The sequence below is a fragment of the Zonotrichia leucophrys genome, chromosome 1, assembly GCF_028769735.1.
Source record: "Zonotrichia leucophrys gambelii isolate GWCS_2022_RI chromosome 1, RI_Zleu_2.0, whole genome shotgun sequence".
NCBI classification, from domain to species: Eukaryota; Metazoa; Chordata; class Aves; order Passeriformes; family Passerellidae; genus Zonotrichia; species Zonotrichia leucophrys.
Window position 1 is genome coordinate 98,555,763 of NC_088169.1, and position 26,275 is coordinate 98,582,037.

Here is a 26,275-nt window from a genome sequence, read left to right on the forward strand (position 1 = left end):
AATTCTATAATTACAGTTGCTCAGGCATGCTTACAAGATACATATCTTGCTTAGTTATTCAGCATTCCTTAATGTTGAGAGGCTAAAGGCTTTGGTAATTTATGTGCTTATCTTTGTGGTCTTCCAGTCAAGGACAGGGTCATTCACCAGTTAAAGGAAACAAAGAAAATTTAAAGACTATTCAAAGCATTTAATATGAATATTGAGACCACCTCCTCATTGAAGGGAAAAACTGAGAAACTTCTGGTAGCCATGAAGACCACAAATCTTAAACTGCTCTGTCTCTTGAATCTGAATGTTTAGTTGTGACATTGAGCTTGCACATGTCAATGAAGTGGGGAAGACTCTAAAGAGCAACCAAAAAAATCATCCTGATGATGGAGTTGCACATCACCCTTGTAGCTTTCAACATCTTCTCACTCCTCTCCTGCTTTTTTGTGCACTGTTGACAGTAATACTGTGGTGGCTTCTATTATTGAAGGAATTGTGGTAGTAATCCCTGTTGTATATAACGGGATATTAAACTAAGCTGTAGTACAGAGCATTGATAAGGATTCGTGCTCTAGATCCTTCTCCTCACTCTACTTTTGAATTTATGAAGTTTCCAGTTTCTTAACATAATGATTGTGTGTAAAGAAAGGTAGTGTTGCTTATTTGTTTTCTTGTTAAAGAACTTTCTGCTCTCCTCCCAGTTATCACTGTGAGATGTCCAGCATTCATGAGAAAAAGCTTATGAAGAGAGGGGGAAGTTTATCCAAGGGGTTTAGGCCAAAGATGGGTGGTTTCTTTGCCTCTGTAGGCAAGCTGTGATTTGAGAACAGTGGGATGCCTCAGTGTACTAGGGACCGAAAGCTGATCATTGGTGGGAATGTCCTCCAGTTGTGTCTACTCCTGGGGAAAGCACAGAACAGCACAGACATTCAGGTTTATTACAGTGCCCTGATACTCATTCAGTGAGTTCATAGAAATAACTTGAACAAACACCTGAGCTGTGTTTGTTAGAACTGAGCCAGATGAGGGGTAGGGACGAGTTGCAAAATTGGGTGGAGTCCTATATTGAGAGTTGAAATCAAGTTCTGATGAATTTGAAAGGACAGAGCAAGGAAAAAAAAATCATAATTTGTCCCTGGAGAGGGAAGTTAAATGTTTGTGTTGTTAGTTCAGTATTTGCTTAAATTATTAAATTGTTATAAAATTATTTTTATAATCCCTTCATTTTTTTGTTGATTTTGCTTCTTTCCCTAATATCTTGCTGGTGACTTTGATTGGTAAATTTTCAGAAGACATACATTCTGTTTTGTATGGAAGTATGATTTGAAAATGGGCAGTAGGTAGCAGCAGGCAATATCATGGATGTCCAGCTTTTCAAAGTAATTTGTAGAACTTTAGATTGAGTACTGTCTATTAATAAAAAAGTGAAAAAGGGTAGCAGTGCTATGATAGAATTTATAAATTTTTTCCCTTATGTTTGGCATTGATCGTTAGGTTTTTATACAAATTACTGGAATATATATCCTTTTATTTTCATCACAAGTTAACATGGGTCATAATTTTAAGATAGAATGACTTGTAGACTTCTTTTTCAGTAACTATAAGATGAGCTCTACTGTCCAGATGTCCATTATGAAAAATGACTATTATAATTGACTCTTAGTAAGTATCTGATAAGTATCAAATGTTTTAGTTGGGGAATGGAAGTTGTATTCTTGATCATCAGGTAAAAGATAATTTTATTTTTTCTCTCCTGAAGTGCAATGACAGGCAGAATTCTCCAGTGACTTCCCCAGGATCTTCTCCTCTTGCACAAAGAAGAAAACCACTTCCAGACCCCCTGCAAATCCCTCATCTTAGTCTTCCTCCTGTCCCTCCCCGTCTGGATCTGATTCAGAAGGGAGTAGCACGGTCACCGTGTGCCAGCCCAACCGGGTCACCCAAGGTAAGTGCAACTGAACCTTTATTTCTGGACGTAAGAATTCTGAGAAATTGCATTTGATTTTTTCCAAGGTGAGCTTCTTGTTTGTTTTGTGAAGTGGACTATTTCAAACCTTTCTATGGATGTTGCTTTTTCAGGATTTTGCTCTGCTCAAAAGAACTTTAATTCCTTCTAGTTTAAAAAAACTTTAGATTAGATCCATATTAATGAAGTCTCTTCTTTTTCCATAATACCTTATGTAGTTAAATATTTCTGGCTGCATGTATTGGTCAAAAATGACTTCAATTTGTCTGATGATTATATTGTACTTGGTTATGGTCAGAATTTGAAAGATGTTGCAGTAATGGATCAGTTCTGTAACAAACTCTGATTAATGAAAATAAATAGAAGCTAAACTTTCCTGAAAATAGATTTAAAGGTCATTATCTCATTAAAATTATATGTTTTCCTTTCATGATGATTAATGTTCAATTTCCACAGTGTCCTTACAAGAAAAATATGTGCAGATACACTGCTTTCAAAACCTTAAATGGCATATAATAGGACTCAAATTTCAAGGGAAATAATAATGGCTCTATAGCCAATAAGCTTGTATGCTGTGTTTTGTAAAACTAGTGACACTAAAGATTCAGTGATTTTTTGAGTGGATAAGCATGAACAAGAACAAATACAGTTTGCTACTCTCTGTAACAAGTTGATTGTTTTATTATAATTGCTATATAGAGAGAGTGATTTAGATTAAAATTTTTCATTTTTATATGATTAATTCAAATTCAAGTTCAGGACATGACTTGAAACATATGTACTCATAATAATCCAGTTTGAAGTAGCTTGCTTCTTTTGTCAGGTTTTTACTTTAAGGTTGAAAATCAGTATCTTTTTAAGACTTTAGTGGCTTACAATTTAGAAGAAAAAATGGAAGTTTGAATAGTTTCTTTAATCTTTTTTCTTAACTTCTTATATTATGCAAAGGAATTATAACAAATTGAGGATATACACCAAACATATCCCACATCCATTAAAAACCAGCTCTATAATAGGGGTTTTTGCAGGGTTCTTGGCTTAAAAAAGAAATTAAACCAGGAATAGCATTGATGCTGCTTTGAAATTTGATGCTGCTTTGAAATTTGAAAATGCTTTTTTTACATGAAACTTTTCCTGGAAAAAAAAAAATTGTGGGGTGCAAGGGAAACAGGATGGGGGCAACAAAGAATAATCTCATACATTAAAAGATTTTATATTTAAGAGAAAAAAGATTGTTTAGTCCTGCCAAAACTACTCCTTCAGGAAAAAAAACCCCACAACTTTTCTATTTTGTTCAAGTTAAAAACTATAATTTATAACTATAAGTTTTAACAAAATATCTAGATCAGGGTAGAATTTTTTCCTGTGTTAGCAGTGAAAATAACTATTTTACTTGACTAGCAAGTGAGTTAAACAGTTCTTTATTTAGTTTACTTCCTTTTAATATACATAAGCCTGTAGGTAGAATTTATGAAGTTGAAAATTTATGAAATTGCAAATTTATTTTCAATTCAAGTCACGTGTTGAGGTGCTGCTTGAAGAATAGTGCTGGGCTAGCCAATGAAGTGATAGCAAATGCTGTTCTTACTAAAAAGTTCAGTGACCTCCATTTCTTTAGGTGGTAATAATATGCAGGCTTACCAAAGTCCAAGAAAATTATATATTCCCAGGAAAATAATCTTCCCTGTATTTCTTATGGTAGCTGTAGATAAAACCTTTGTAAAAACCTGGCCCAAATATTACTTTGTAAATTGCCATTTGTAATTCAGTCATAATGAAAATGTTTTGGTTTTGTCAGATTTGTGCTCAGATTTGTGCAGCTATGAGGTTTATTTCCTGATAACCTGAGTTTCAGCTTTTCAGTATTAGCATACATAATTTTAGACCACATTTAACCATTTATGATATAATTCAACTCTTAGAAACCAAGTATTCTGACAAATGTTGCTTGGAGATAAGCTAATTGCAAGTAAAACTACAAACTAATTAGGCTGCTACCTGAAAAACTGAACTGCAATTCAAACAGATTCGACACTGACACAGTGCATGTAAAGACTGGAGTCATCCCTAGGTATATAATTTAAAATGAAACAATTCTTTCTTCTTCCCCTTGCTCTCTAATCATTGCTTTTTGTGCTCATTTGCTGTCAGTGAGTTACTCCTCTGGGATTTTATTTTGTTTGGGGTTTTGGGTTTCTCTTCCACATCAGGAAGCCTGTTTTTACCAAACACTCCACAGAATTCATTTCAGCAGATGAATAAGTGATTCACATGATCAAAGGATACTGGAAAAAACTGTGGGTCAAATAAATCTGCCTGAGTTAGCTGTCATTTCTGCTTTCCACTCCTTGCTTGGGTTACTCATGCAATACCCGAAATGGGGGCGTGCTCTCTGAAGGGCCAGGCTGGCTGCAGAGCGCTGGTGAGGCCTGCCATTAACCTCCTGGCAAGTACTGCTGTGGGGCCAAGAAAATATCTCAGAAATGATGAATCCACACTTGGTCACTGAAATAAACACCGGCAGGAGACCTTTCACCTTTTTAATGATTTTATTAAAAGTGATCAGCTCAGGTGGGGAGAACCAACGGGTCCATGCTCACGTCAATGCTGCTGCTCCCAGAAGTGACTCCGAGGAGAAGGAAGAGTGCAGCTTTGTCCACTGGTCTGTGGGCAGAGCTGGGGGTCCCATCCTCAGCAAAGCATCAGGAGATTCTCCTGTTTTCTGGTTCAACATTTGAGGTCCTCTGTCTAGCTGACATCTTACGTTAGGGTGAGGGCTAAAAGGGGTCTTAGTGGATACTAGGTGCTGTTCCTCATGTCTAGATATCACTTTGATTCGTCAGTTTTGTGTCGGCTCGTTGTTTTAAGGCTTTTTGGCTAGGTTTGGTGAGGGGTCTCTCCCATTGCCTTCTGGATCCGATGTCATTTCCATGCTAACTCGATGTCCTTTCCTCTTCACCGTCTGGGTGCCATCCTCCAGGAAGCAGCAGGGCAACACCCGGCTAAGGGGGAATTCTTAACCATCAAGGACAGGTAGTTAACGAAAACCACAGGTGATTACAATAACAAACAGTTAGAACTCCACCCTGGCAGCAACTGGCCCAACCTGTTAACTCTGCAACCTTTTAAAAAAATGTCCAGCTGTTCTACTCATAACAGTCACGAGCAACATTCATGCCTCCGCATAACTTTCCTTTTTTTGTAACTTCTGTGTCTTTCAGTCGTCTCCCTGCATGGTGAGGAAGCAGGACAAGCCTTTGCCAGCGCCGCCACCTCCCCTGCGAGACCCTCCGCCGCCGCCGCCGGAGCGGCCGCCGCCGCTGCTGCCGGAGAGCCGGGCCGCCAGGCTCCTGCACCCGGCCGAGGGCCTGCCCGCCCGGGAGCAGCCCGTGCCCCTCGAGGCCTGGTGCCCCAGGGACGTGTTCGGGAGCGGCCCGCTGGCGGGCTGCCGCGGCGGGGGCGACGCCTCCCCCAAGGCGGGCCTGACCGCCACTACGAACGTGAACGGGAGGCACGGCCGCGTCAGCGCGGAGCCGGGATTCATCAGGAAGCACCGGCGGCACGAGCTGCCCGCAGAAAGCGCCAAGGTATTTCCAGGGAATCCTGAATTCACACTCTGCCGCAGCGTTGTCTTGCACTGCCTAGCCCACTGTTTATATTGGCCAGTGCTGGTTTGTGGTTTCTGAATCTTTTTAGTTGGTGCTTAAGAATAAGCTGCTCATAAATTATTTGTTTAGTTGCTGTAATTTATAAAGCAACAGTACATGAGGGTCTGGGTTACAATTTTCACATAAAACCGTCAAAAAATACCTTTGAGAGAATATTCTAATTTGCTATATTCTTCTAGCAATTTATCATTATAACAATGTGTGCTGTAATAATACAGCATCTCAAGTCCACTTTGGAACTGTCATGTGCCAAAACTGTGTGTGTATTTTCTGATGGAATAGTAGATGATCCACTTATCTCTGTTGTAGATGAGGTGAATTCTGGATTTAGCAGCTTCAGGCACCGGCAAAGCCATTTACAGCTGGTCAGACTTAGCTTTGAAGAGATCAAATGGTGATGTCCTAAGAAAAAATTCCTAGTTCCGCTCTAATCATTTTTATCAAAGCAGCTCAGTAATTTATTCATAGAGATTATTAACTCAAAGCTCCTCTCTTTGTTTTTTTGAAGACTACACAGCTTGTGCAAGACTACATAGCTCTTGCTTAGACTGATGGATTTGTGATTAAGCCATGGTAGTTAGAAATCTTTTTTTTCATCTATTTGCTTTTTCCAAGACCACAGGGTTTTTGGGGGTTTTTTTTGGTATGTGCATATATATGGCAAGTTTATTCCCATATATATATATAGATGGAGGTTTTGGTTATTTTGAAAGTATGCTTCTGAAATTGAATTACTATAGATAAGAGGTGTTGACATATGTGATGAAAGGTACTTAAGTAATCTGTGATGTTATATATAATTAAATTATTGTTATATAATGCTTTTCTCAGCCTTGAGATGAAGCACCAAAATTTTACTTAGAACTCGGCTGTTGTTTAAATGCTGCAGATAATTTTAAAAGGATACTGGATTTTTATCTTCAACTGTACCTTCCTGTAGCATTCTTGTTGTGGTCTAGCACAATACTGAAGCTGATGGAATGAATACTTCTCAAATTAGAATACCAAGTCAGTGTGGAAGTGTAGTCTGGAGGAGATACATATATAGATCTTTCACCAAGTACTGCTTGAAGTGTCATCTTCAGGTTATAGATCTGAACCATTCAATTAGAGGGAGCGACCCTGAATTGCCATCTCAGGCTATATTCATGAGGGAAACATGGAATGAATTTTCTTCCCTGATTCATATATCAATTGTAATATAAACTTTTTGCTATTGGCAGAAGCCAAGAATTGGAAAGACAGTCCTGTGGGTAGAGGATGGGTTCTGGCAGGCGCTGTATCACCATTTTAATAATTAATATGTTCAGCATGATGTACCGTTGATTTGCCATTACACTTCATCTCTCTCACTTTGCAATCTTGAAATCTTAGTTTTCCCCCAAGCAGTTCAGCTGTAACTGAGTGTCTGTCTAGTAGCTGTCGTGTGAAACTTCTTTTGGTGAGGTTTTAAACTAACATGTTCTACAGCTCCAAAATGGGGTGAAAGAGGCCTCAGAGTCACTTCAGAGACAGCTCTGTGGGGTGAAAGAGGCCTCAGAGTCACTTCAGAGACAGCTCTGTGGTGTGAACTCCTGGGAAAGCCTTTACCCACAGGCTTCTCAAGGTCTCTTGTATAATACCTAGCTGATGAATATCCATGGCGGTAGGAGGAGATACTCATTGTAATATTTGTGTGACTTTTAGGTTTTTTCCAATGGTCATCTGATAAATGAAGAATATGATGTCCCTCCACGGCTTTCACCCCCTCTTCCAGCTGGCTCTGTCATCCCTAGTATAAAGTAAGTTAACTTTATCTATAAAAGAAAAGTGCTAGCTAATGTTAGATAATAGCACTGACTTTCTGGTGCTAAAAGAAAAAACAGGGAAAAGAAAGAAATTAACTAATGTAACTTCATTGCTTTCCATGAATTTTAATGTGCCTTGACAAAGGAAGCATAAATGGTATTGATTAAGTGGGAGCAGTCCTAATATTATTTGGCCACAGCATGTTTGTATAGGGTAAATTGTGGCAGATCTTGCTCTCAGGAATTTGGCAGTGAGAGCAGATACTGTCTGGTTTGGCTTCTATTACTGCAGGAGGAGTGTGGTCAGAGCTATTTGTCACAGGAGATGACAGATTCTAGGGAGAGTGCTAGGGCTAAAAAATGTGTTCTGTCACTGTTCTGCCCCTAATCTAGTCAGACTTTCTGGGCTTTCAGTACATGGAGCTTTATCCAAGGTTCACACTATCATCTCTTATTTGTTGTGGCTAAAAAACAAGCAACCAAACCCAAACCATTTTATATAATTTTAAATATGATCAACGTTTCTGAGTTCCAGAACATGGGAAGATTTGTCATTCCAAGCACAGACTACTGTTAGTCTTCCAGTAAAATGACTGTTTATTTTTAAATAAAGATGTTGCGGTCATAGCAGGTATCTTCAGACTCTGAATGACACAGGATTTTGTACAGAATAAGATATATTTAAAGTTGAAAGCTTGGAAGTCCTGTAATGTCGTCTGTCCTTATTTTGTGTTTTCATAAGGAAATTGGATCATATCACAATAATGCTATTCTACTTCTTTCCAATGTTCTGCTTGTGATTCTTGCTGTTAAATAATATAATTGGACAGTCAGTTCATATTATTCCTGAGAACTTTCTCATTCCATTTTTGTGTTCAGTTAGCTTTAATAGAGAAGACAAATACATTTCAGCATTTTATTAATATGCTGGGTTTTTTCTCACCGAGCACTACAATAAAGGTGCAGTGGAGCATTGACTTTTTTATTTAGAAACCTATTTTCAGGTGGAGCAATTGCTGAGGTGAAGCTCTCTGTGCCTATTTTCAGTTCAGAAGAAAATTTTAGCCTGTTATTCAGACATACCTGTAATTAAATGTTGGGATGTTACCTGATTGAGGTAGGGTCTCAGAGGAATACCAGTTGGATGCCTCATGTAATCAGTTCCCTTCTTAGTCTGCTTATTTCGTAACAGTGAAAATCTGAAGAGGGAAATATTCTTATTTCTGTGTGTCATGGCATGGAAAAACCTCCTACTTCAGGGGAATCCCATTTTTTCGCTCAGATGCTTGCAGATGTAACTTAGAACCAAAGAACAGTGTATACACAGAACACTTGAAATTCCACACAATATTGTAACAGTATGCACAGGCACAAAATCCCTGCCAGGCCAATCCAAAGCTAGAATGTGTGACTTCTGCTTGGTCAAAAGAAATTCTTTTATTAACCAAAGATTTTGGAATAGAAAACTAATGAATTCCAGGAAGAAGGAAAAGCTTTCGTTTGTGAAAACTAAACTCTATTGATTTTTGAGGCAAAAGTTAACTTTCATTTCTCTTTTGGCTTTGTACTTACACCTTTTAAAAATTGCACAAGCAGTTTTAGATTTTGATTTTTGAAGCATAAAATTATCAATATATAACTTTAGGAGTAAGAAGTTCAAATTATCTAATTACTAAAATACCACATGGAATGACTGTTAAAAATTGTTCATTGTATGGTCTTTCTTTAAACACTAATATGTCTATTTTCAATTTATTTAAAATTAAGTTTTTGTCACCACTAGGAAATATGCCGGTAATCTATAATATTGTGTGACAATATGTAGGTGGAAAAACTGGGAAGGAAGGGGGAAAAATCTTTAAAAATAACAATTTCCACCAACCACAATTGCTTTCAAAAAATGTAACTCAAATAATATCTAGCATGATTTATTTGGAAACATCAGAAAGAATATTTTTACAGTCTATTTTTCCTCCTGTTGAAGTGACTGCGCTCAGCATTCATAAATGTTGAACTGTACTTGATTCAAAATACTCTGCTTTTCACAACTGTGCTACTCCAGTTAATCTGAGCAAGTTGCTCATTTTTTTCATGCTCTCCAATCTGTGCAGTGTGGTGGATTGAGAGCTGGTTTGTTTCATATAGCTGCAAGGCATTCTGTTCTTTCTACTTTTTATAATCCGTCTGTAATTCCAAACATTTGACTGAAGGATACATTGATAATGTATGAAATGTCTTATTCTAAATAACAAGGAGTCAAAATTACTCTTATTTAAAATTTCACAATTCTATAATATCCCTACTTAAATTGCTTAATCAGCTTTTACTGAATATAATGTTACAAATACAACCTTTTTTTTCTTAAAAAGCTACATTAATAGAAAAGCACTTGAGATTTTTGTTGGGGTTTTTTATTTTTCCTGGAAACAGTGCTAATTTTTTTTTTTACTAAAGTAGTTATTATAAACTGTGCCTCAGTAATGAAATATTGGACTCTTGCTAACTGAACATCTGATTTTAATTTTCCACTCAGCCCCTATGTTTTTGACTAAACATGTGAAAATAGTTCTTCTTAATTGGATTTCTGTAATTATGTCAGACTTTTTTATCAGTTTTGATCAAGTTGCTGTTTTATTCCTGAAATGACATCTATAACTCTTATGTGAAAGATACAGAGTGATTCTTCCCCAAAACTTCAAAATTTTCCAGTAGTTTGTTGCATTCCAGTGAGTAGCTCCCATTTTGCTACATCAGTAGCAGACTCTTTGTCTTCAAAGTGCCATAAACCACAGTGATATTTTGCATGAGAAAGCATCCATTTCTGAGTATGTAATGATGCATCCAATTCCAAGCTCATTTTGTAGTCTGTGAATATATTAGGAATATTTAGTTGCCTTGAGGTGGTTGAGGGAAAAGTAGCACCAAAAGTTTTTTCTCCTCTTGCTGTTTGTCCCATCTTGCTAACGAAACTTTGAAGGTGAAGTCATAGTCCCCCACCTTTTGTCCTGAATTAACTTTTATTCAGTGCTTTTGATAAGTGCAAACAGGCTGAGTCTTGCAAGTGCCTATTTAGTACTCTAATTCTTTGCAATTCTGTGCTATGTTGTGCTTGCTTCAAGTAACTTTTTAACTCTTAGAAGGGCAGCTGTCCTTTGCTGTATGCATTCTCAGTGGCAAAAAGTCAGTACCCTTGCAGGTATGTTTGTCGTGGTGCTCTTGTTGCCTTGTATGCAGTAGATGTATTAAGGATGTTTGGGCTAAAGAAAAGTATTTTCAGTATTATCTGAGGTCAAGTACCTAACAGCTGAAGCTAAACCATTATTTCTCTAATCTCCTTAGGTGCCCTGGTCCTTCAGCAAATTCTCTGTCTGATAAATCAAGGGAACACCCAGATGATGATGATGAATACAAAATTCCTTCTTCACATCCTGCAATACTGAGCTCACAACCACCTCATGGCCATAATATAAAATCTCTTGCTCGGTAAGGTGATTTAGCAGTCTTGAAAAAATTTTATTTACAAAACCTCTGCTTTTTCCGAAATTAACTGGATTCTGTAATGATGGTTAAGCTTGCCTGCCTCCTAAACTGGGATTACCCATGCTTCTGTTTCATTTGGGCACTGCCACAGATACAAACCTATGAAATTCACATCATTGAATCTCTCTTGTGTCAGAACTGGGTATTTTTTGGCTTTGGATACCATTTCTGCAGTTAGGGTCCTTTTTTTTCCCCTTACATTGAGGTTTTCATAACTGACCAGGAGATACAAGCACTAAAACTCTTTCCAATTTAATTTTAAGGAGAATTGTGTAACTGAAATTTCCAGTCAGCTTTGAAATTCTTAGCCTTTCACATTTTATAGAATTCAATTTAAAAGCAATGCAGTACTGAAAAGTATGTGAACTGGCAGCTGTATGTACATACTTTCTTTTTTTTCCCAATGTATAGTGTTTCTTTTTAGCTTTTTGAGCCCGTTTGGTAGTATATTTTCTTTATGCTTCTCAGAAATAGAACCTTTTTAAATACAGGTAAAATATGTCTCCTTAGCTTTGAATATATTTTGAAACAATCCCTCCAAACTTTCACTGTTCAGAATTACTAATGGATTATGACAAGAAGACTTGGAGCAAGGGACGTGGCAACTGAAGGCTGTGACATTCTGCTGAACTTTGCTCCTTAAAAAGATATGAATGGCTGGAATTAAAACAATATGTCTGGAGTCATTGTGGGGGGGAAAGGGCAAATGTTTTCCTGATCTTGTAGGTCACAGGTATGATATTAAAATCAAGCATTGGTGTAAAAAATTTAGACCTTCCTGTGATTAAAAAATTCTATGACGTGTTGCCATTTTTTCCCTCTCTCTGTCAGAATGTGATGTTGAGGACGCACTATCAATAAAGCTCAACATGTCTCTCACCCCAGAATTAGCCAATAATGATTGTTAGGCCTTTTAAGTAATAATTTAAAGCAGCTGGAAAAAAGCTTATAATGTGATCATTCTTTGCATGCAGGTTAAATATTCTGTCTTAAAAATCCTGATCCAGGCTTCATTGCATAGACATGAATATTATGCAGTTGCCAAAGCTTAATGAACTTCAGGACATTAAGTCTATGTATGAGACTTAAAACAACAACAACAAAAAAAAAACCAATTATAAATAAAACTGCATTGGCTGACCAAAAAAATGGAAAGCAAAAAGAAAAAAATTCCAAGCAAGAGGAAAAAAAATTCCATTTTTTCCTATGCCATTTTAATAGGATCGTGTTGTGCTTTTGTGCGGGAATGATGCAAATAGATTCAAACTGAAAGGTTCTTGAGAAAATAAGAAGCTGGAGAAATAGAATCTTACGATTTTTATGTTACAGAAAAAAATATTTGAGTGCCTTCAGTTAGCTGGTACAGTATTTTACAAGATCCTTGAAATTATTAATTGAGGCTATAGATAGAAAGATCATTTCCCAATTTTCTCCAGTTTTACTGTGTGTATGGTGGGTTTTTTTACATGAATTAAGGACTTGCCACAGATAAAATGCCTTGGTTTGCAATTCAAGTTGCTCCATGATTAAACCACCAACGCCTCTCATACATTCTGATAAAAAATGTACCTCTAACCATTCTCCTAGGCATTAAAAAAATAGTCTGATGTTCCACATGTCTTCTTTTAGCTAAATGTCTTCTTTTAGCTAATGTCTCTGCTTAGATGTGAAAGCTCAGATAAAGTTTTCAAGCAGGAATCTGTTTCCTGGCTGATGTGTTCTTTTAATGCATTTCATTAAGTAACATGGGAGGGATGTTTTGTTTCATTGAAACTTAACTTCTCTTTATTGTTCATCAAAACTGTTATCAACTTTTTTTTTAATGGTATAAATTTTTTATCCATTCCATTTTTTTCCCCTAGTGTCTCTTTCTCTTATCTCTTTCCAAAGTGTTTGTCCCTAACTTCTTGGATAGTACTCAGAGTTTTCAGTTAGCTAAAGAGCTTAAAAATTTTGTCAGAATGTTTTGTAGATTAGAATTATGTAACTGCTCCATCTGACTCCCAAACTTGTGTTATCTTTTCTCTCTTTAACCTGTAGATACAACAGTGCTAAAAATATCTCAAGAATAATACAAAAAATAATTCACAGTCTTACTCTCTGGCAGATCATTGAATTGTCTGGTTTGTTACTGCTGAATATCAGTTCAGGAACAAGAAATAAAAGGAAAGAATTTCAGCATTACTAATTAGACTGTTATTAGAAGAATTTTACATTATTACATTTGCTGTCTTTTTTTTATAAAGTTTTTTTTCCAAAGGGGGAAAGGACAGAATGCTTGCTTGTTAGTACTCATTTGATGTCCTTTTTTCTGGTGTTTACTGTTAATGTAAACAGGCATTTCAGCATTGTTTGTAAACTGATCACTTGGCTGGGCTCATCATGGACTGATCACTTCTGAAGTGGTGCCATGTTAAGTTACCTTGCTGCCTGTGGCTAGTTACATTATTGAAAATGCATAATTCATTAAAACTAGAGTAGAAAATATTCTTAATTACTTAGTGTATATTGTGAGGAGTCAGAGGAAGTGTTGCATCCACTGCATTTGAAAGATTGAACCAATCTAATGTCAAAGAAGGAAACAACACTTCCTCTACCACTTCTCTGGGGAAATTAATTTATAGCAAAAGATCTCTTACCATTAGGGGCTTTTGTTTGTTTTTAAATCTTGCAATTATTCTTACATTTATTTCATTACTCCTAGTTGTAACTCTTGGGACCACAAATGCAATTCACTTCCTCTTTCCTGTTTATCAGAAATCTTGTAAAAGATTCCAGACCTTTATTAATTCTTCCTTTCCATTTGGCCAAAGTTGATAGGTTTATTAATACTGTTACTAGAAACCCCAAATCTGAAATTTTTCCTGTATATAATTCTAGCAGATTTCCCAATGTTTAATAATAATAGTGCATGGTGGAATAGGATTTTTATCTTTAAGCTGGAGTGACTTAGCATTGTGGCCTTTTTCCAAGGAAAATCTCTGGTTCTTTCTGAACATTCAAAGCCCACAGTTACAGTGACAGGAGTGATTTCCTGGCTCTTTCGTATTTTTAAACAATATTTAAGATTATGATAAGGTTTCTTCAATGTTTTTCCCTGCCATATTTGAACAAAGTCTTCTTACAAAAATAATCCCCAATATTTTCAACAAGATTATAGGCACTCTTTAATGTTTGGTTGGATAATTTTCATATTGATTTGATACTGTTGCTAAGTTTTGAGGGCAGAATATGCATCCATTTAAAAAAATCAGTAAACTGTGGTGGAAGTATCAGCAAGGCTTAATTTTTGATAGAGAAATGAATACGTTCCTGCAAAACTGCTTTGGCTAGTTCAGTTTTGGGGGTTTTACTGGGGTTTTTTAATGTTTGGCAAAGTCAAAATTTATTACTAATGTGTGTTGTGGTGTTCTGCTTGGACTTTTTTGTGTTTCTTGCATTTTGTTTAATGGTTTTTCTAGTGTGCTTTGGTGTGGATAATTACATTATAAAATCCACATTTCCCCTTTCTCATAATTCTGCTAGGGAAAATTCAGCATCTGTGAAGGTGAGCTAATATTGAGCCTGCGATGTAACTGTGTGAATAAAGTAATGACCTGAGCTCTGAAGTGAGGACTGTGTTTAATATTAGTTCTTCCCCTAGCTTGTATTGCAGCCTGTGTTATTTTAGGCCATGTCAGTACATCGCCAAGAAATCAGTATAATCCTTCAAAGCAGTTTTAAAGAAGGTTAACAAGTATCTGCTCTCAACATCTAAAAATGTAAATTTTAACAAAGATGCATCTTATTGTCCCTGATTCATTTCCATATGGTGAACTGCCAGGTACTGCTCACTCAGGGAATTAATTAATGCTTGGCTGAATGGTTGATTGCTTCCTGCTTAATGTCTGTCTTCAGGGTGTGTGAGAACGGCCAATGTGCGAATGGAACCCACGGTGCTACTTCCGAGATAAAGAAATCGAAACACCCCGAGTCAGGTACAGTTTTTATTTTTTCCTTGTTTGCTGACAAGATTGACTCTGTGCTGCCCTAGGGGTGCAGCAGGAAAACATTCACTTCTTGTGGTTGTGTCATTCAGGAGATGTCTATGATGCACCTACTGTTCCGGTACCTTTGCCTCCTGCACGGCCTCCTGCCAGAGACAACCCCAAACACAGCTCTTTGCTCAACAGGACACCCTCCGATTATGATCTTCTGGTGCCCCCTTTAGGTTGCAGACTTTTTGCTGATTACATGTAATGGTTAACACTGCCCAGATGAACTAAATGCCATGTTTACTGAAAAGCAGCCATTGTTGAGTAGGTTAGGAGTACCAAACAGGCTATGAGCTAAGTATTACAGCTGTCAGTCAATATTTTGTGTCATTTGGAATCTGTTTGTAAGGCCTCACTTGAGACAGACAAAAAGGTATACTACATATGTATTCCAGTTACACAGAAAAGTAAAAACCATTTTCCCTAAATTAAATTTTATTCGTCTCTTACTAAGTTTGAGCATTGCAATTTAATGCAGTGGTGGAGCATTTTTTTCTACTGGATCTTAAATAATTCCATTTATTTTATCAAATACAAAGAAGAATGCCAAAAATTGGGTATTTGAGTAAAAAAACTAAACCACTAAATTAATAGGTTAATTTCTGGGATTTTTTTCCCCCATCAGGGGACAGTTCAAAACTCACTGCTCTCTACAGGCACCAAACGCTCTCTTTTCCAACCCTGATTTCTGTTCTCTTCTCCTACACAAAAATCAGTGATCTCTGCATATATATTGGTGCTATGCTTGGGGACCACCCACACTATCATTGACAAACTCAGCTGCATGGTTATGTCTCTATGTGTCAGCGTCCAAATTTCTGGTTCCATAAAACCTTTTGAACATTTTATGCTCTCTCTGGTCCCTGAAGTGTTCCTGAGATGCAGGAGAAATGAAGGCAAAATAACACATAAAAATCACGGTGCTTGATAACTCCTACTTGCAGTGCCTTTGTGTAAGAGGTGCATTCTTTTGCCAAGCTCTGGAAAATTCTGTTTATATCTGGAGTCAGAGCTTCTGAACAGCAGATAGAGATAATACACAGTATAAATGTAGCAGACTGAGTGCAGTCAGCTTTGGTGTTTGTATATAAATACACTTGCTCAGCCACTGAAATACGGCTGTTATTCTACCGTGATACTCTGTGAAGCCTTCATTGTAGTACACTCTTGGCAATTGAGCCACTAAAAGCAATCTCTCCTTCCATCCCAGCAAAGAAACTGAGCACTGCAAAAGGTCATTCAGAGCATGTTTTAGAAGAGGACTGTGGCTATTAACAGTCAGGTTTACAATTTCATTACTGGAGTCACTGAACTGCTTAGATGAATCGTAGGAGTAAAGACCTCAGCAGCCAGAGAAAAATGAAGTTTAAGCTTTATTCTTTATTCTGCAGTTCTTAATGAAGTTCTGCTCATCTAATAATTCATTTCTAAACTGCAGGTGAAGATGCATTTGACAACTCACCCCCCTCACTCCCACCACCACCACCACCTGCTCGGCACAGCATGATTGAGCACACAAAACCTGTTGGCTCAGGGAGCCGACCCTCGTCAGGACATGAACTGTTCCTTCATTCTGGTAGGAATACAGAGGAAACAGCATGTTTCATTTTATTTGCCTTTACTTCAGAAGTTTATCTGTTCAGTGTTAAAGTTGTCACCAGGCCTCAGAGGTCATTATACAAAATATTAAAAAAATCAAAATTCTAAATGGTGAAGGTGAAGCTACTCAGAAAATAGAAAGACTTCACTTTTCATTATCACAAAGTCATAAAATGAGGTCAATATGTCTATACCAGGCTAGAAATTTTGTAAATTGTAGTTTTCTGTTGTAATTGCTAATATTAGTCTGTATATTTTTATCAACTCCATTGTTTTAAATAGTAAAACATAATTCATGAGGGATATTTTCAAGCTGAAACTTTGAAAGAAGCTATAAAATAAGAGAAAAGAGTATTCTGCTTTGTTAGAACTGTTGTAAAAGTTTGCTACTAAACTATATTGTGAATACAGTTGCTAAGTCCTAGGATTCATAACCTTTTTGCTAAGTCAGGTTTTCAGCTATCTTTCCTTGTAAATGACTGTGATACATTCAGCCTGCTATTTTGCTTATAAAAGGTATGAAAACTGTTTACAGTTCATGATTTTTGTCTGAGTTGAAAAGAGTCCTATTTTTAGGTTAATGAAGTTGAATAGATTTGCTGATTATGATACAGATTACAGCAGGATTTTTGTGGGTTATAGTGCATGTCTGTGAAGTGATTTTTAATTTTTTTTTTTCCTCTGTGGAAGCTTTCAAAGGATGTTGGTGTCTTTAAGTTTACCTTTTCTGTGAATATTTTCAGGGATGATCTGCTTTGTGGTGGGGTTAGGTGTTGTCTCCCCCCCTCTCTGTTTTTCTTAGAAGCTCTATGGAGAGGGATAAAATGAAATGTTTTGGTGATGGTTTCACAGGAAGGCCAGAATGTGAATGACAAGCAGTCGTGTGCAGCTGAATGATGGCCTGACAGGTTCTCTGGTGTTTGGCTGACCTGTGTGAGTGTAAAGGGAGCTACTTTAGGTTGAAGTGCAGTGACCTTTTATGGAATGTTTTCATTATGTATGTTTTCCTGTCAGTCAAGGCCTGACATTGAGTAATTTGCCAAAGCTTTGTGTATTTTGTAATGCAAATTCAACTCAGTGTGTTACTTTCTCATCTAAGTTGCTGAATGCATCCAGGTGAAAAGACTTAGCATGCTACAGAATTTAAAGGTTGATGTTCATAAGTACAGTGTGGTTTTGTCTTGTACACTTCAAAAGAAAAACAACTTTAGCAGTCTAGTCAGAGTGGGTGCCTCAATTGTATCATCTGATGCAGAAACACACACTGCAGCATTCAGTTCTGATGGGAATGGAGAGGAAAAATAGGAGCCCTCACCCACAGATGCACACAGGCTCCATCTGCCTGTGCCCAGTGTCCAGAAACATGCAGAGTTTTGCATGTTGAAGTGTAACCTCCAAATAATCTTAAGAACGTCACTGATAGTGTTAAAAAAATTAATAGCTTTAAAATAAATATCTGGAATATGTATCCAAAGCCATATATTGTTATTCATATTTGCATAAGGAATACAGTCGTGCAGCAGCAGTTCTCATTAATCTTAGCAATGTATTGCATCTAGTTAGGCATGCATGGTTGTGTGAATTGGTCTTTTTTTATTCATATGGTATTTCTGAAGCCATATTACTCACTTTGCATCTTGTCACATAATCTGTTGTAGAAGATTTATGATGAGTTTTTGATGATTGGTTTCCATACAAGTCTTGAGGGTGATTTCTCAGCTATCCATCAGAGCCTGTCAGATTAGAATAATAATCTCATCATCAACACCAGTGAAAAGTTGTTCTCACATACAAAACAAACACTCTGCAAGCACTGAGTCCAGAGCAGAAGCCAGATCCAGGATGGATCTGCACTTGCTCAGCAGCACCTTTGGTATCCAAAGAAGAAAGAAAAGAAGTGGACAATATATCAAAATTCTTACTTACCTAATTTTTTGAATTCTGTCCCTGTAATATTTACCCACAGTTGGGACTGTATGAATGGGAAATCAGCCATGCAGTCTTTATGAACTGCAAAGCATGGAAGTATAATGAAGCTCTAAGCAAACGGAATAGCTGGGATGTTTCTAATTGTGCTGCTTCAGGCACTCAGCCTCTTCGATGCTTTGCCAGGCACAATCCCAGCAGCATCAGGACTGGGTGGTTGAAAAGTGCCTCATGGATGTGAGGAGAAGAGACCACAGTCAGTGCAGGACAGACCACCTTTGAGCTGTGCTCCTGTGTGTGTCACTTGAAATCATATTTACATGTGTACTGTGAACACTGAATTTGGAGTTTTATGTGCATGTGCTGTCAGAGGACACCTCTGGATTCATGGTTTCTCTGCGTGATGGGAGGCTACTCTAATCCTACCGTCTATGCTTGAGCCCTCCGTCAGATAGTAATTCTGATTATTCTAAGACACTTTTTAAATTCTTTTATCACAGATCCCCATTTTGACTCTATAACTGGTCATGTTCCTTTGCCACCTGCTCGGAGAGCACCTGGAGAAAATGTCAAAACAAACAGGACATCTCAAGACTATGATCAACTTCCTCCATCTTCAGGTGAGGCAGAAAACTGTTCTTGTAGAAAATTACAATTCTGTGAAGAATATAACTTTCATCCATAAAATCCAATGAGTTTTTTTGTCGTTCTGCACACCAAATCGCAATGGTAATGTTGCTTTACAAAAGAATGAAATCATCAAAGGGTAACAGACTTAAAAGTTCTGCAATAGAGGTAGAAGTGGCTACTTGTTGTGTGTAGGTGTGCATGCTATAGCTCCATTTTACTAGCTGCCAAACTGAATGCTTATGGCAGTTATAATGTTCCTTATTTTTTGAGAAAGGCAGAGATTTTTCTGACACCTTTCAAGCTCATAGGAGATCAGAAGTACTGAAAGGAGCACAAGCACCTGATTTCTTTGTTTCATTTCTCCTAAATAAAAAAATGTAGCTTAACTCTCTAAAGTATTATTATTTTCTGTCTCTTTTGCTAATATATTTGTCTAAATTTCTAAGAAGCTTTTAAGATGTTTCTTAATAAAACCAAGAATCAAAATCACTTAAAATTCAGTCTTCCTTTTCAATGGAACAGGCGCAGTAGAAACGATTCCTCTGCCAAAGAAATTTTGGTTAGGGTATTCAGGCAACAAAAATAGTAAATTTAAAGGAAATCTACTGAGTGGACAAAAATAAAAACAGTATTACCTGTATTTCAAAGTACCTTCACCAGTTTTTAGACAAATTTTCTTTTCTTCAGATGTGCACAGTACATGGGGAGTGGGGCAGATTGGCCCAACCGCATTCTTTTCCTGTATGAAGAAACTACACAAAGAAAAAACCAAGGGATGTTTTGTACCATTAATCATTCTCCAGATAGATAAAATTTTGTGTAGAGGCTTTTTATGAGTGAAGAAAAGGACTTTTCTCTAATCTTTCAGTTGTAATAATCACCATTGTTCAAACGAAGCATTCCCAAGTGGAAAAAAATTAGATATATTTTAGTATCAATTGCATTCTCCTTCTCAGAAATACAGATTTTCATACTGCTGAGGTATAGGGGGAAAAAAGAGTGTGTTCTAACTTAAATGATGGGGAATTTCTTTAGCTCCCTTCAGGCTTACTTATTTTTTTAATGAACAGCAATAATTGTGAATTAGTGTGATGCCTTTGGTAAATACTAATTCTTTTGGGAGGGCATCTTTTTAAGTATAGCTGTTTCTCTTTTCATATCCAGTTATTGGAAGAAAAGAGTTTCCAATGCTTTATAAGTGTCATTGTGAGGGATTTATTTGTCTTTAAACGCTCTGTCAATTTATTAGGGTGTTTTGATTTATCTTATAATGCAAATTATGACAATGATGTAACTACTTTTAAAGCTATGGAGTTTTCCTGCAATTCGTGCACTTCTGTGATAGAACCATTTTTAATTTTTCTAAATTACTGCAAGATACTTGCTAGTTAAGAACTTGGAGCTTTCTGGTACTTTTCGATCTGTTTCCCACAGCTATCTTCTAAAACATTCACATGTCAGCTTTTGCTATAAATATCATTCTAAATCAGCATGATATGCAGCAAGATATTCCATTTAATTTCAATTAGATGAAAACTATGTGATAGATCATGTCATTCTCTTAATTGGAAAGTTGTTTTTACAGTGTCAGTAATTCCAAAGGACAGAACTGATGAGCTGCACGATGAACAGGTTCACCTTCATCTATGATTTAAAAAGACAATGTAGAGAGTGTAACTGTATTCAGAACTTCGGTTTTGCATTTATTCTGAACTAATCAGCTCATTGAAGAAATTATTCATTTCAGTGCTTTTGTAAGGTAATTCTCTGAACTAGCTGAAAAAGAAATGGAGTTCACTCTAAAATCTAATTATCATTTAGCTACTTGGTTCCTAGAGTAGCATGGACAGTGCTTTAACTTCCCTGCTTCACTTTCACTGTTTTTAAGATTGCTGTAGTGATGTTTAACTGAATCCTTAAAGTCTGCCGAGTAATTTATTCTAATTCAGATACCCAGTATTGAACACTTCAGAAATGGTACCCAGCCATGCAACCCACTCCCCCAAAGGCACGGTTTCTCCAACTTTTTATATACAACTGTTTCAAATTAGTACAAAAAGAGCAAGAAAAGGAAATGGGACTTGGGGGTGCTGTGGATGAGAGGCTTGACATGAGCTGGCAACATGTGCTCAGAGCCCAGAAAGCCAAAAGGATTGCATCCTGCTGTCCTGCATCCAAAGCACTATGGCCAGCCAGGCAAAGGAGGGAATTCAGCACCTCTGCTGTCATGAGACCCACCGGGAGAAATGCATCCAGCATAAGGAAGACATCGACCTGCTGGAGTGAGTCTGGAGAAGAGCACCAAGCTGATAAGAGGGATGGAGCACCTCCCCTGTGAGGAAAGCCTGAGACAATTTGAATTGTTCAGTCTGGAGAAGGGAAGGCTTTGGGGTGACCTAATGTGGCATTCCAGTACATGAGGGGAGTGTAGAACAAAGCAGGAGAGAGACTTCTTACAAGATCAGGCAGTGAGAGGACAAGGGAGGACTGGAGAAGATTGGATGAGCTATCAGGAAGAAGTCCTTTACAGTGAGGATGGTGAGGCCCTGGTTGTCCACAGAAGCTGTGGATGCCTCATGCCTGAAGATTGGATGTAGCTCTGAGCAGTCTGGTCTAGTGGAAGGTGTCCCTGCCCATGGCAGGGGGTGCAGGATTAAGTTATCTTTAAGGTCCTTTCCAATCCAACCTATTCTGTTATTCTATTATATTGCTAATAATTAGAATATTTTACCTAAACACAGCCAATAATAAGAGGGAAAGGAAAAAGAAAATCAAGCCTCTAATTGATGTCTGCTCTATTTTGCTGAACTTCACTATTCTGTAAGATACAGATTCAAATGATTGGTTAATATATTTGCCTGCTGCCTATTTATTCATTCCCTCAGTTGGCCTTATGAAGACACTTGCTTACAAATTTGGATTCCTTTTACAAGAATATTATTCCAGGGTTTATTTCAGTTAACGCTAGAGGAAATAATGTAATCCCCAGTATTGCAAAGTACAAAGACCATGCCTAACAGCTTGATGGAGCAGCATATGCAGTGGGTCCTTGCCTCACCTTCTCCCTGTTCCCTGAGTTCCTTAGAGCACGTGTCCCCTGGGTGTGCCTTGTTCCAGTACCCCCCTTTGGTGAGGTGTAGCTGCTTGCTGCTGTTCCACAGAGGGCCTTCACAGCAAGCCTTGGTCACCTGCTTCTCTGATGCTCCTCAGGCTGTTGGTGAGAGACTGGGCAATCCAGGAGAAGCAGTGAGGGAGGAGAAGAAGGGCATTTCCCAGCAGAGAGGAACAGACAGTTGGCATTGTTGCAAACAGCCTTCTCCCACTGTGCCATAGAGCTCTCACCACTTTCCTGTGCTTTTTAAATACTTATTAAATGAGCCTGTGTCTGCTTTTGTACTAACCCCTTACCTAAGGGTTCAATCTAGTGCTGAATTACAGAACTGGTAGCAGTGGAAGAAGCTGCTCATGGTAGAAACTGTTAATTGAATTGCACAGTTAGAAAATCTATTGGAATTCTTAGTTAGACATCTGCAGTGGCTGAAACATCAGAGGATGGGAGGTAGGGAAGGAAAGTTCTGCTTAATACCTCTATCTCAGTGTCCAGATGGACATGCAGCTTAGGCTTAGTATCTTTAAGCTCAGGATCCAATATGATACCCAGCTTTAGCTGAAATTTTATATGGATGTGAAGATATTGAAAGAGATGTCAGCATTTAAAAAAATAATAATGGGAATTGAGAGCGCTGAAGATCTCAGAGTATCTGTGCTGTAGAGGGATGTTGCTGTAGTGAGAATAAAATGCCTGTGCTTCAAATCCGCTGACAGAATTAAAAATGACCTTTCTAAATGATGTGACTGCTTTATAAAGTTTGTTAGAAAGCCTCAGTGAAGATTTTAAACACGAAATAACTTCAGTTTTAAGCCTTTATTAGGCTGAGTCAAGCAAAAATATCCTCATGTAACACAAGCATAGGGAAGGATCTGATTTATGCATAAGGAATTTCTTCTGTACTTCAAGCCCAGGGGAAAATGCAAAGTTTGTAAATTTAATTTTGTTTCATACTGTATAGAAATGAAGTCCATAATGGAATGTACATATTAAAACAGCTTGAAGGTTTGTGAAAGAAAAATTATTGGTTTTAAATAATGTGCCATTATTCTAAAGACAGAATATTGTTCTTTTGCAGTCTTGATTTTACTAAAATAAGTGAAGTGAGAAATTTGAACTTGCGTCTGATTCAGTTTTTAGTGATTAACTGCATTTCCTGAGCTACAGTTAATTTCTCAGACAGGTGTTTCATGGGTCTTCCACACCTTCATAGCAGGTTTGGATCTGCTTCAGAATGTTTATAATTTACAGAATTCTTTTTATCTTCAGAGAGAAAAAAATCAAAACAAATATGAAGTAGCCCTTAGTAGCTGTAGGTCTCAGCCCCTTACTGCAAATGTTAAATCAAATTTCTTTCATCCGTTTGTCTATGAAATATCACCATCTTTCTAAAGGTAATATTAACTCTCTGAGTTAAGAAATGGAATTAAATTTTATAGCAACATGCATCCAAATTGATGTAAAAACTAACTTGAAAGGAAAATACACCTGCATTAAACATGCCCTTGTGTGAACTGCTTTCATTTATCTGAAGTGTTTAATGCACTTGGTTGAATTATAGTTCTCTCTGTCCAGTGTTATGGTAAGGTTACAACAAGAATACTGGATATATAACATTTCTTCCATGCCTAAAGAACAGTCTCTGAAGTACTTAACACTGAAAAATGCCACTGCTCTCAGTGTAAGTAAACAGGAAGTATCACAGCCAGAAATTCCTCTAATTTATCTATCAAAGTCACTGTTGATAGGACTTGTTAAAACCATTTTTGAAGGATTAAAGACTTTTTAATTTTTTAGATGCTTTGCTCTTGAAAGTGTTTTCTGCGCTGTGCCTGCTTGTATTTAAGCTTCTTATTGTGGAATCAGTGAGGATAAAGGCATTTCAGCAAAGTGCCAAGTTTACTTGAGCACAGAACTCTTGACTCTGAGAAGATTAGCAAGTTTGAATATTAGCTTTTTTTCACCAGCACATCATGATTCTTAGTCACCAGCATTAACTGTGAAGGTAACCTTTCCATAGAAGATAAGAAGCCAGGAGATATTCCCATAGGGGGACTGGAGAAGAAGGAGCATGTTCTGTTCTCATCATGGGAGTAATAGGGCTGGAGGTCTTTTGGAGAAACCACATATTTATGTACTTATGTTTGGCTGCTGTGCATGACATGAGTAGCAATTGAATGAACAGAATTTAGAAAGTGACCAATAAGGAGTTTTCTCCTTCAGCTGTATTTGTCTGAATTCCTCTTCTGCATAACTTAGGGTCCTCAATAAAATTGTAATCCAATTTGTGTTTGGGTTTTGCTCATTTGTTTGTTTTTGTAGGGTTTTTTTTCTTGGGCTTTTTATTTGTTTGTGGATTTTTTGTTAGTTTGTTTTGGTTTTTAGCTCAGATATTCTCAAATTGTGGGTTGAGAGTCTGAAAGCGTTTAAGAGTTTGACTGGCTGTTTTCACTGTTTCTCCTGTTCCATCATACTTTATTTTGGTTCCGACTTTCAATAATCCAGATTGTAAATTGCATGTTCCTGTATTATTATTGAAATAGTATATTGCTACGTTATTTCCATTTTGGACGTTCTTGAGGACATCAGCTTCTGTAAAAATTTTAAAATGAACTATGTTGGTAAACTAAAATATTTCTTCATGTTACTTTAGAATTTTACTCTTAAAACAGCTTCATGGGGTTTGACCAGCCCCAATTATAACACAGTCTTAGGCCAATTTATAATGATTTTTATCTCTTTTATTTTAAACAGATGGTTCACAAGCACCAGCCAGGCCCCCTAAACCACTTCCTCGGAGAACTGCACCAGAAATACATCACAGGAAAGCATACAGCTCTGACAGTTCCATGGAAAATGTGGATGCAAAAATTGCAAAACTTATGGGAGAGGGCTATTCCTTTGAAGAAGTCAAGAGGGCACTTGAAATTGCCCAGAATAATGTTGATGTGGCCCGCAGTATTTTAAGAGAGTTTGTCTGTTTTCCTCCACCAGTGTCCCCGCGTCTCAATCTATAGCAGCATCAAGATTTTCTTGGAGTATATGAATTCTGCAGATACACATGTGGATTGGGGAATGAGAGGAAGAACAGAATGGAATATTTTTATTCATCCTTAGCAGAAGGGTGTTTGTTTCCAGCCGTTTATCAAAGGCTCCTGGCTGCTCTGATCAAGACTTATAAATATGCTGAGGCTTATGTATTTTTGCTAGCCATACTTTTTTAAATCAGGGTTGAACTTACAAAATAATTTAAAAAAGTTTACTTCCCTAGAACTTTTAATCTGTGAAATGCTTTTTCTTGTTTACAAGTTGGCAAGTTACAGTTTTCTAGTTTGTGCCTGTACTATGTCCTGTTCATATTCCCTTGTACTTGTGGTCAGTTCTGCTGTAGCATTCCCAACAGTTTCCATGCTGACCACTTCATCAACTAAATCATCACTTTCCAGGAGTTCTGTTTTTCTTTGGTCTTTTTTTTCTTTAACAAGATGCTTTAATTGTTTTTTGCATTTCAGCTCATCAAATGCAAAAAGTATGTGGCCTTCACTACTGATTTTTTTTTTCTTCTGAGATTCCTTTGCTTTTGAGAGAGGAGATATCTGAATGTAAAATACATTATTCTGTGAACTGCCTTTTTAAAGGTATTTTGACAGTAATGTTGGGCAGCTTTCTGTTTAACAAGAATTCCATGACCTGAAGTCTCAAGGTCTTTTATATACAGTTTCCACAAAAATATCCCAACCAACAAATAAAACACTTGATGCAGCAGTGATACTGAGTTCTCACGTGTAAAATCTCTTTCAAAATTGAGTATTTGATTTCAGATGTTGAAAAAAATCCAAATGCACATGATAATACTGTGTTTTGATTACACACTAATGGCACCAATTCTTCATGGCAAGACTAAAAGGAATCTTTTTCAATTATATTAAAGGTATTCAGATGAATTCCAGTTCTAGATTCAGTAAAGTAGAATGCGGTTAATGTTTTGTTTGAGTGATTATCCTGTGGTTCATTGTGGCTTGGAT

At 37.2% G+C, this 26,275-nt stretch overlaps 1 protein-coding gene across 3 annotated transcripts in view; it reads left to right on the top strand.

The window, feature by feature from the left end:
- CBLB (Cbl proto-oncogene B) overlaps positions 1-25,945 on the top strand; it is a 127,128-nt gene extending 101,183 nt beyond the window's left edge. For 2 of the 3 annotated variants that reach the window (XM_064725044.1, XM_064725053.1), the window contains exons 11-19: positions 1,751-1,936; positions 5,179-5,544; positions 7,312-7,406; positions 10,752-10,895; positions 14,850-14,929; positions 15,031-15,162; positions 16,425-16,562; positions 19,012-19,131; positions 25,005-25,945. In XM_064725044.1, coding sequence (XP_064581114.1) covers positions 1,751-1,936; positions 5,179-5,544; positions 7,312-7,406; positions 10,752-10,895; positions 14,850-14,929; positions 15,031-15,162; positions 16,425-16,562; positions 19,012-19,131; positions 25,005-25,267 — 1,524 coding nt within the window. In that variant the 3' untranslated portion in view covers positions 25,268-25,945. The remainder of the gene's footprint in view (positions 1-1,750; positions 1,937-5,178; positions 5,545-7,311; positions 7,407-10,751; positions 10,896-14,849; positions 14,930-15,030; positions 15,163-16,424; positions 16,563-19,011; positions 19,132-25,004) is intronic. The other variant, XM_064725060.1, reaches the window with a different exon arrangement.
- Positions 25,946-26,275: the final 330 nt, after the last annotated feature.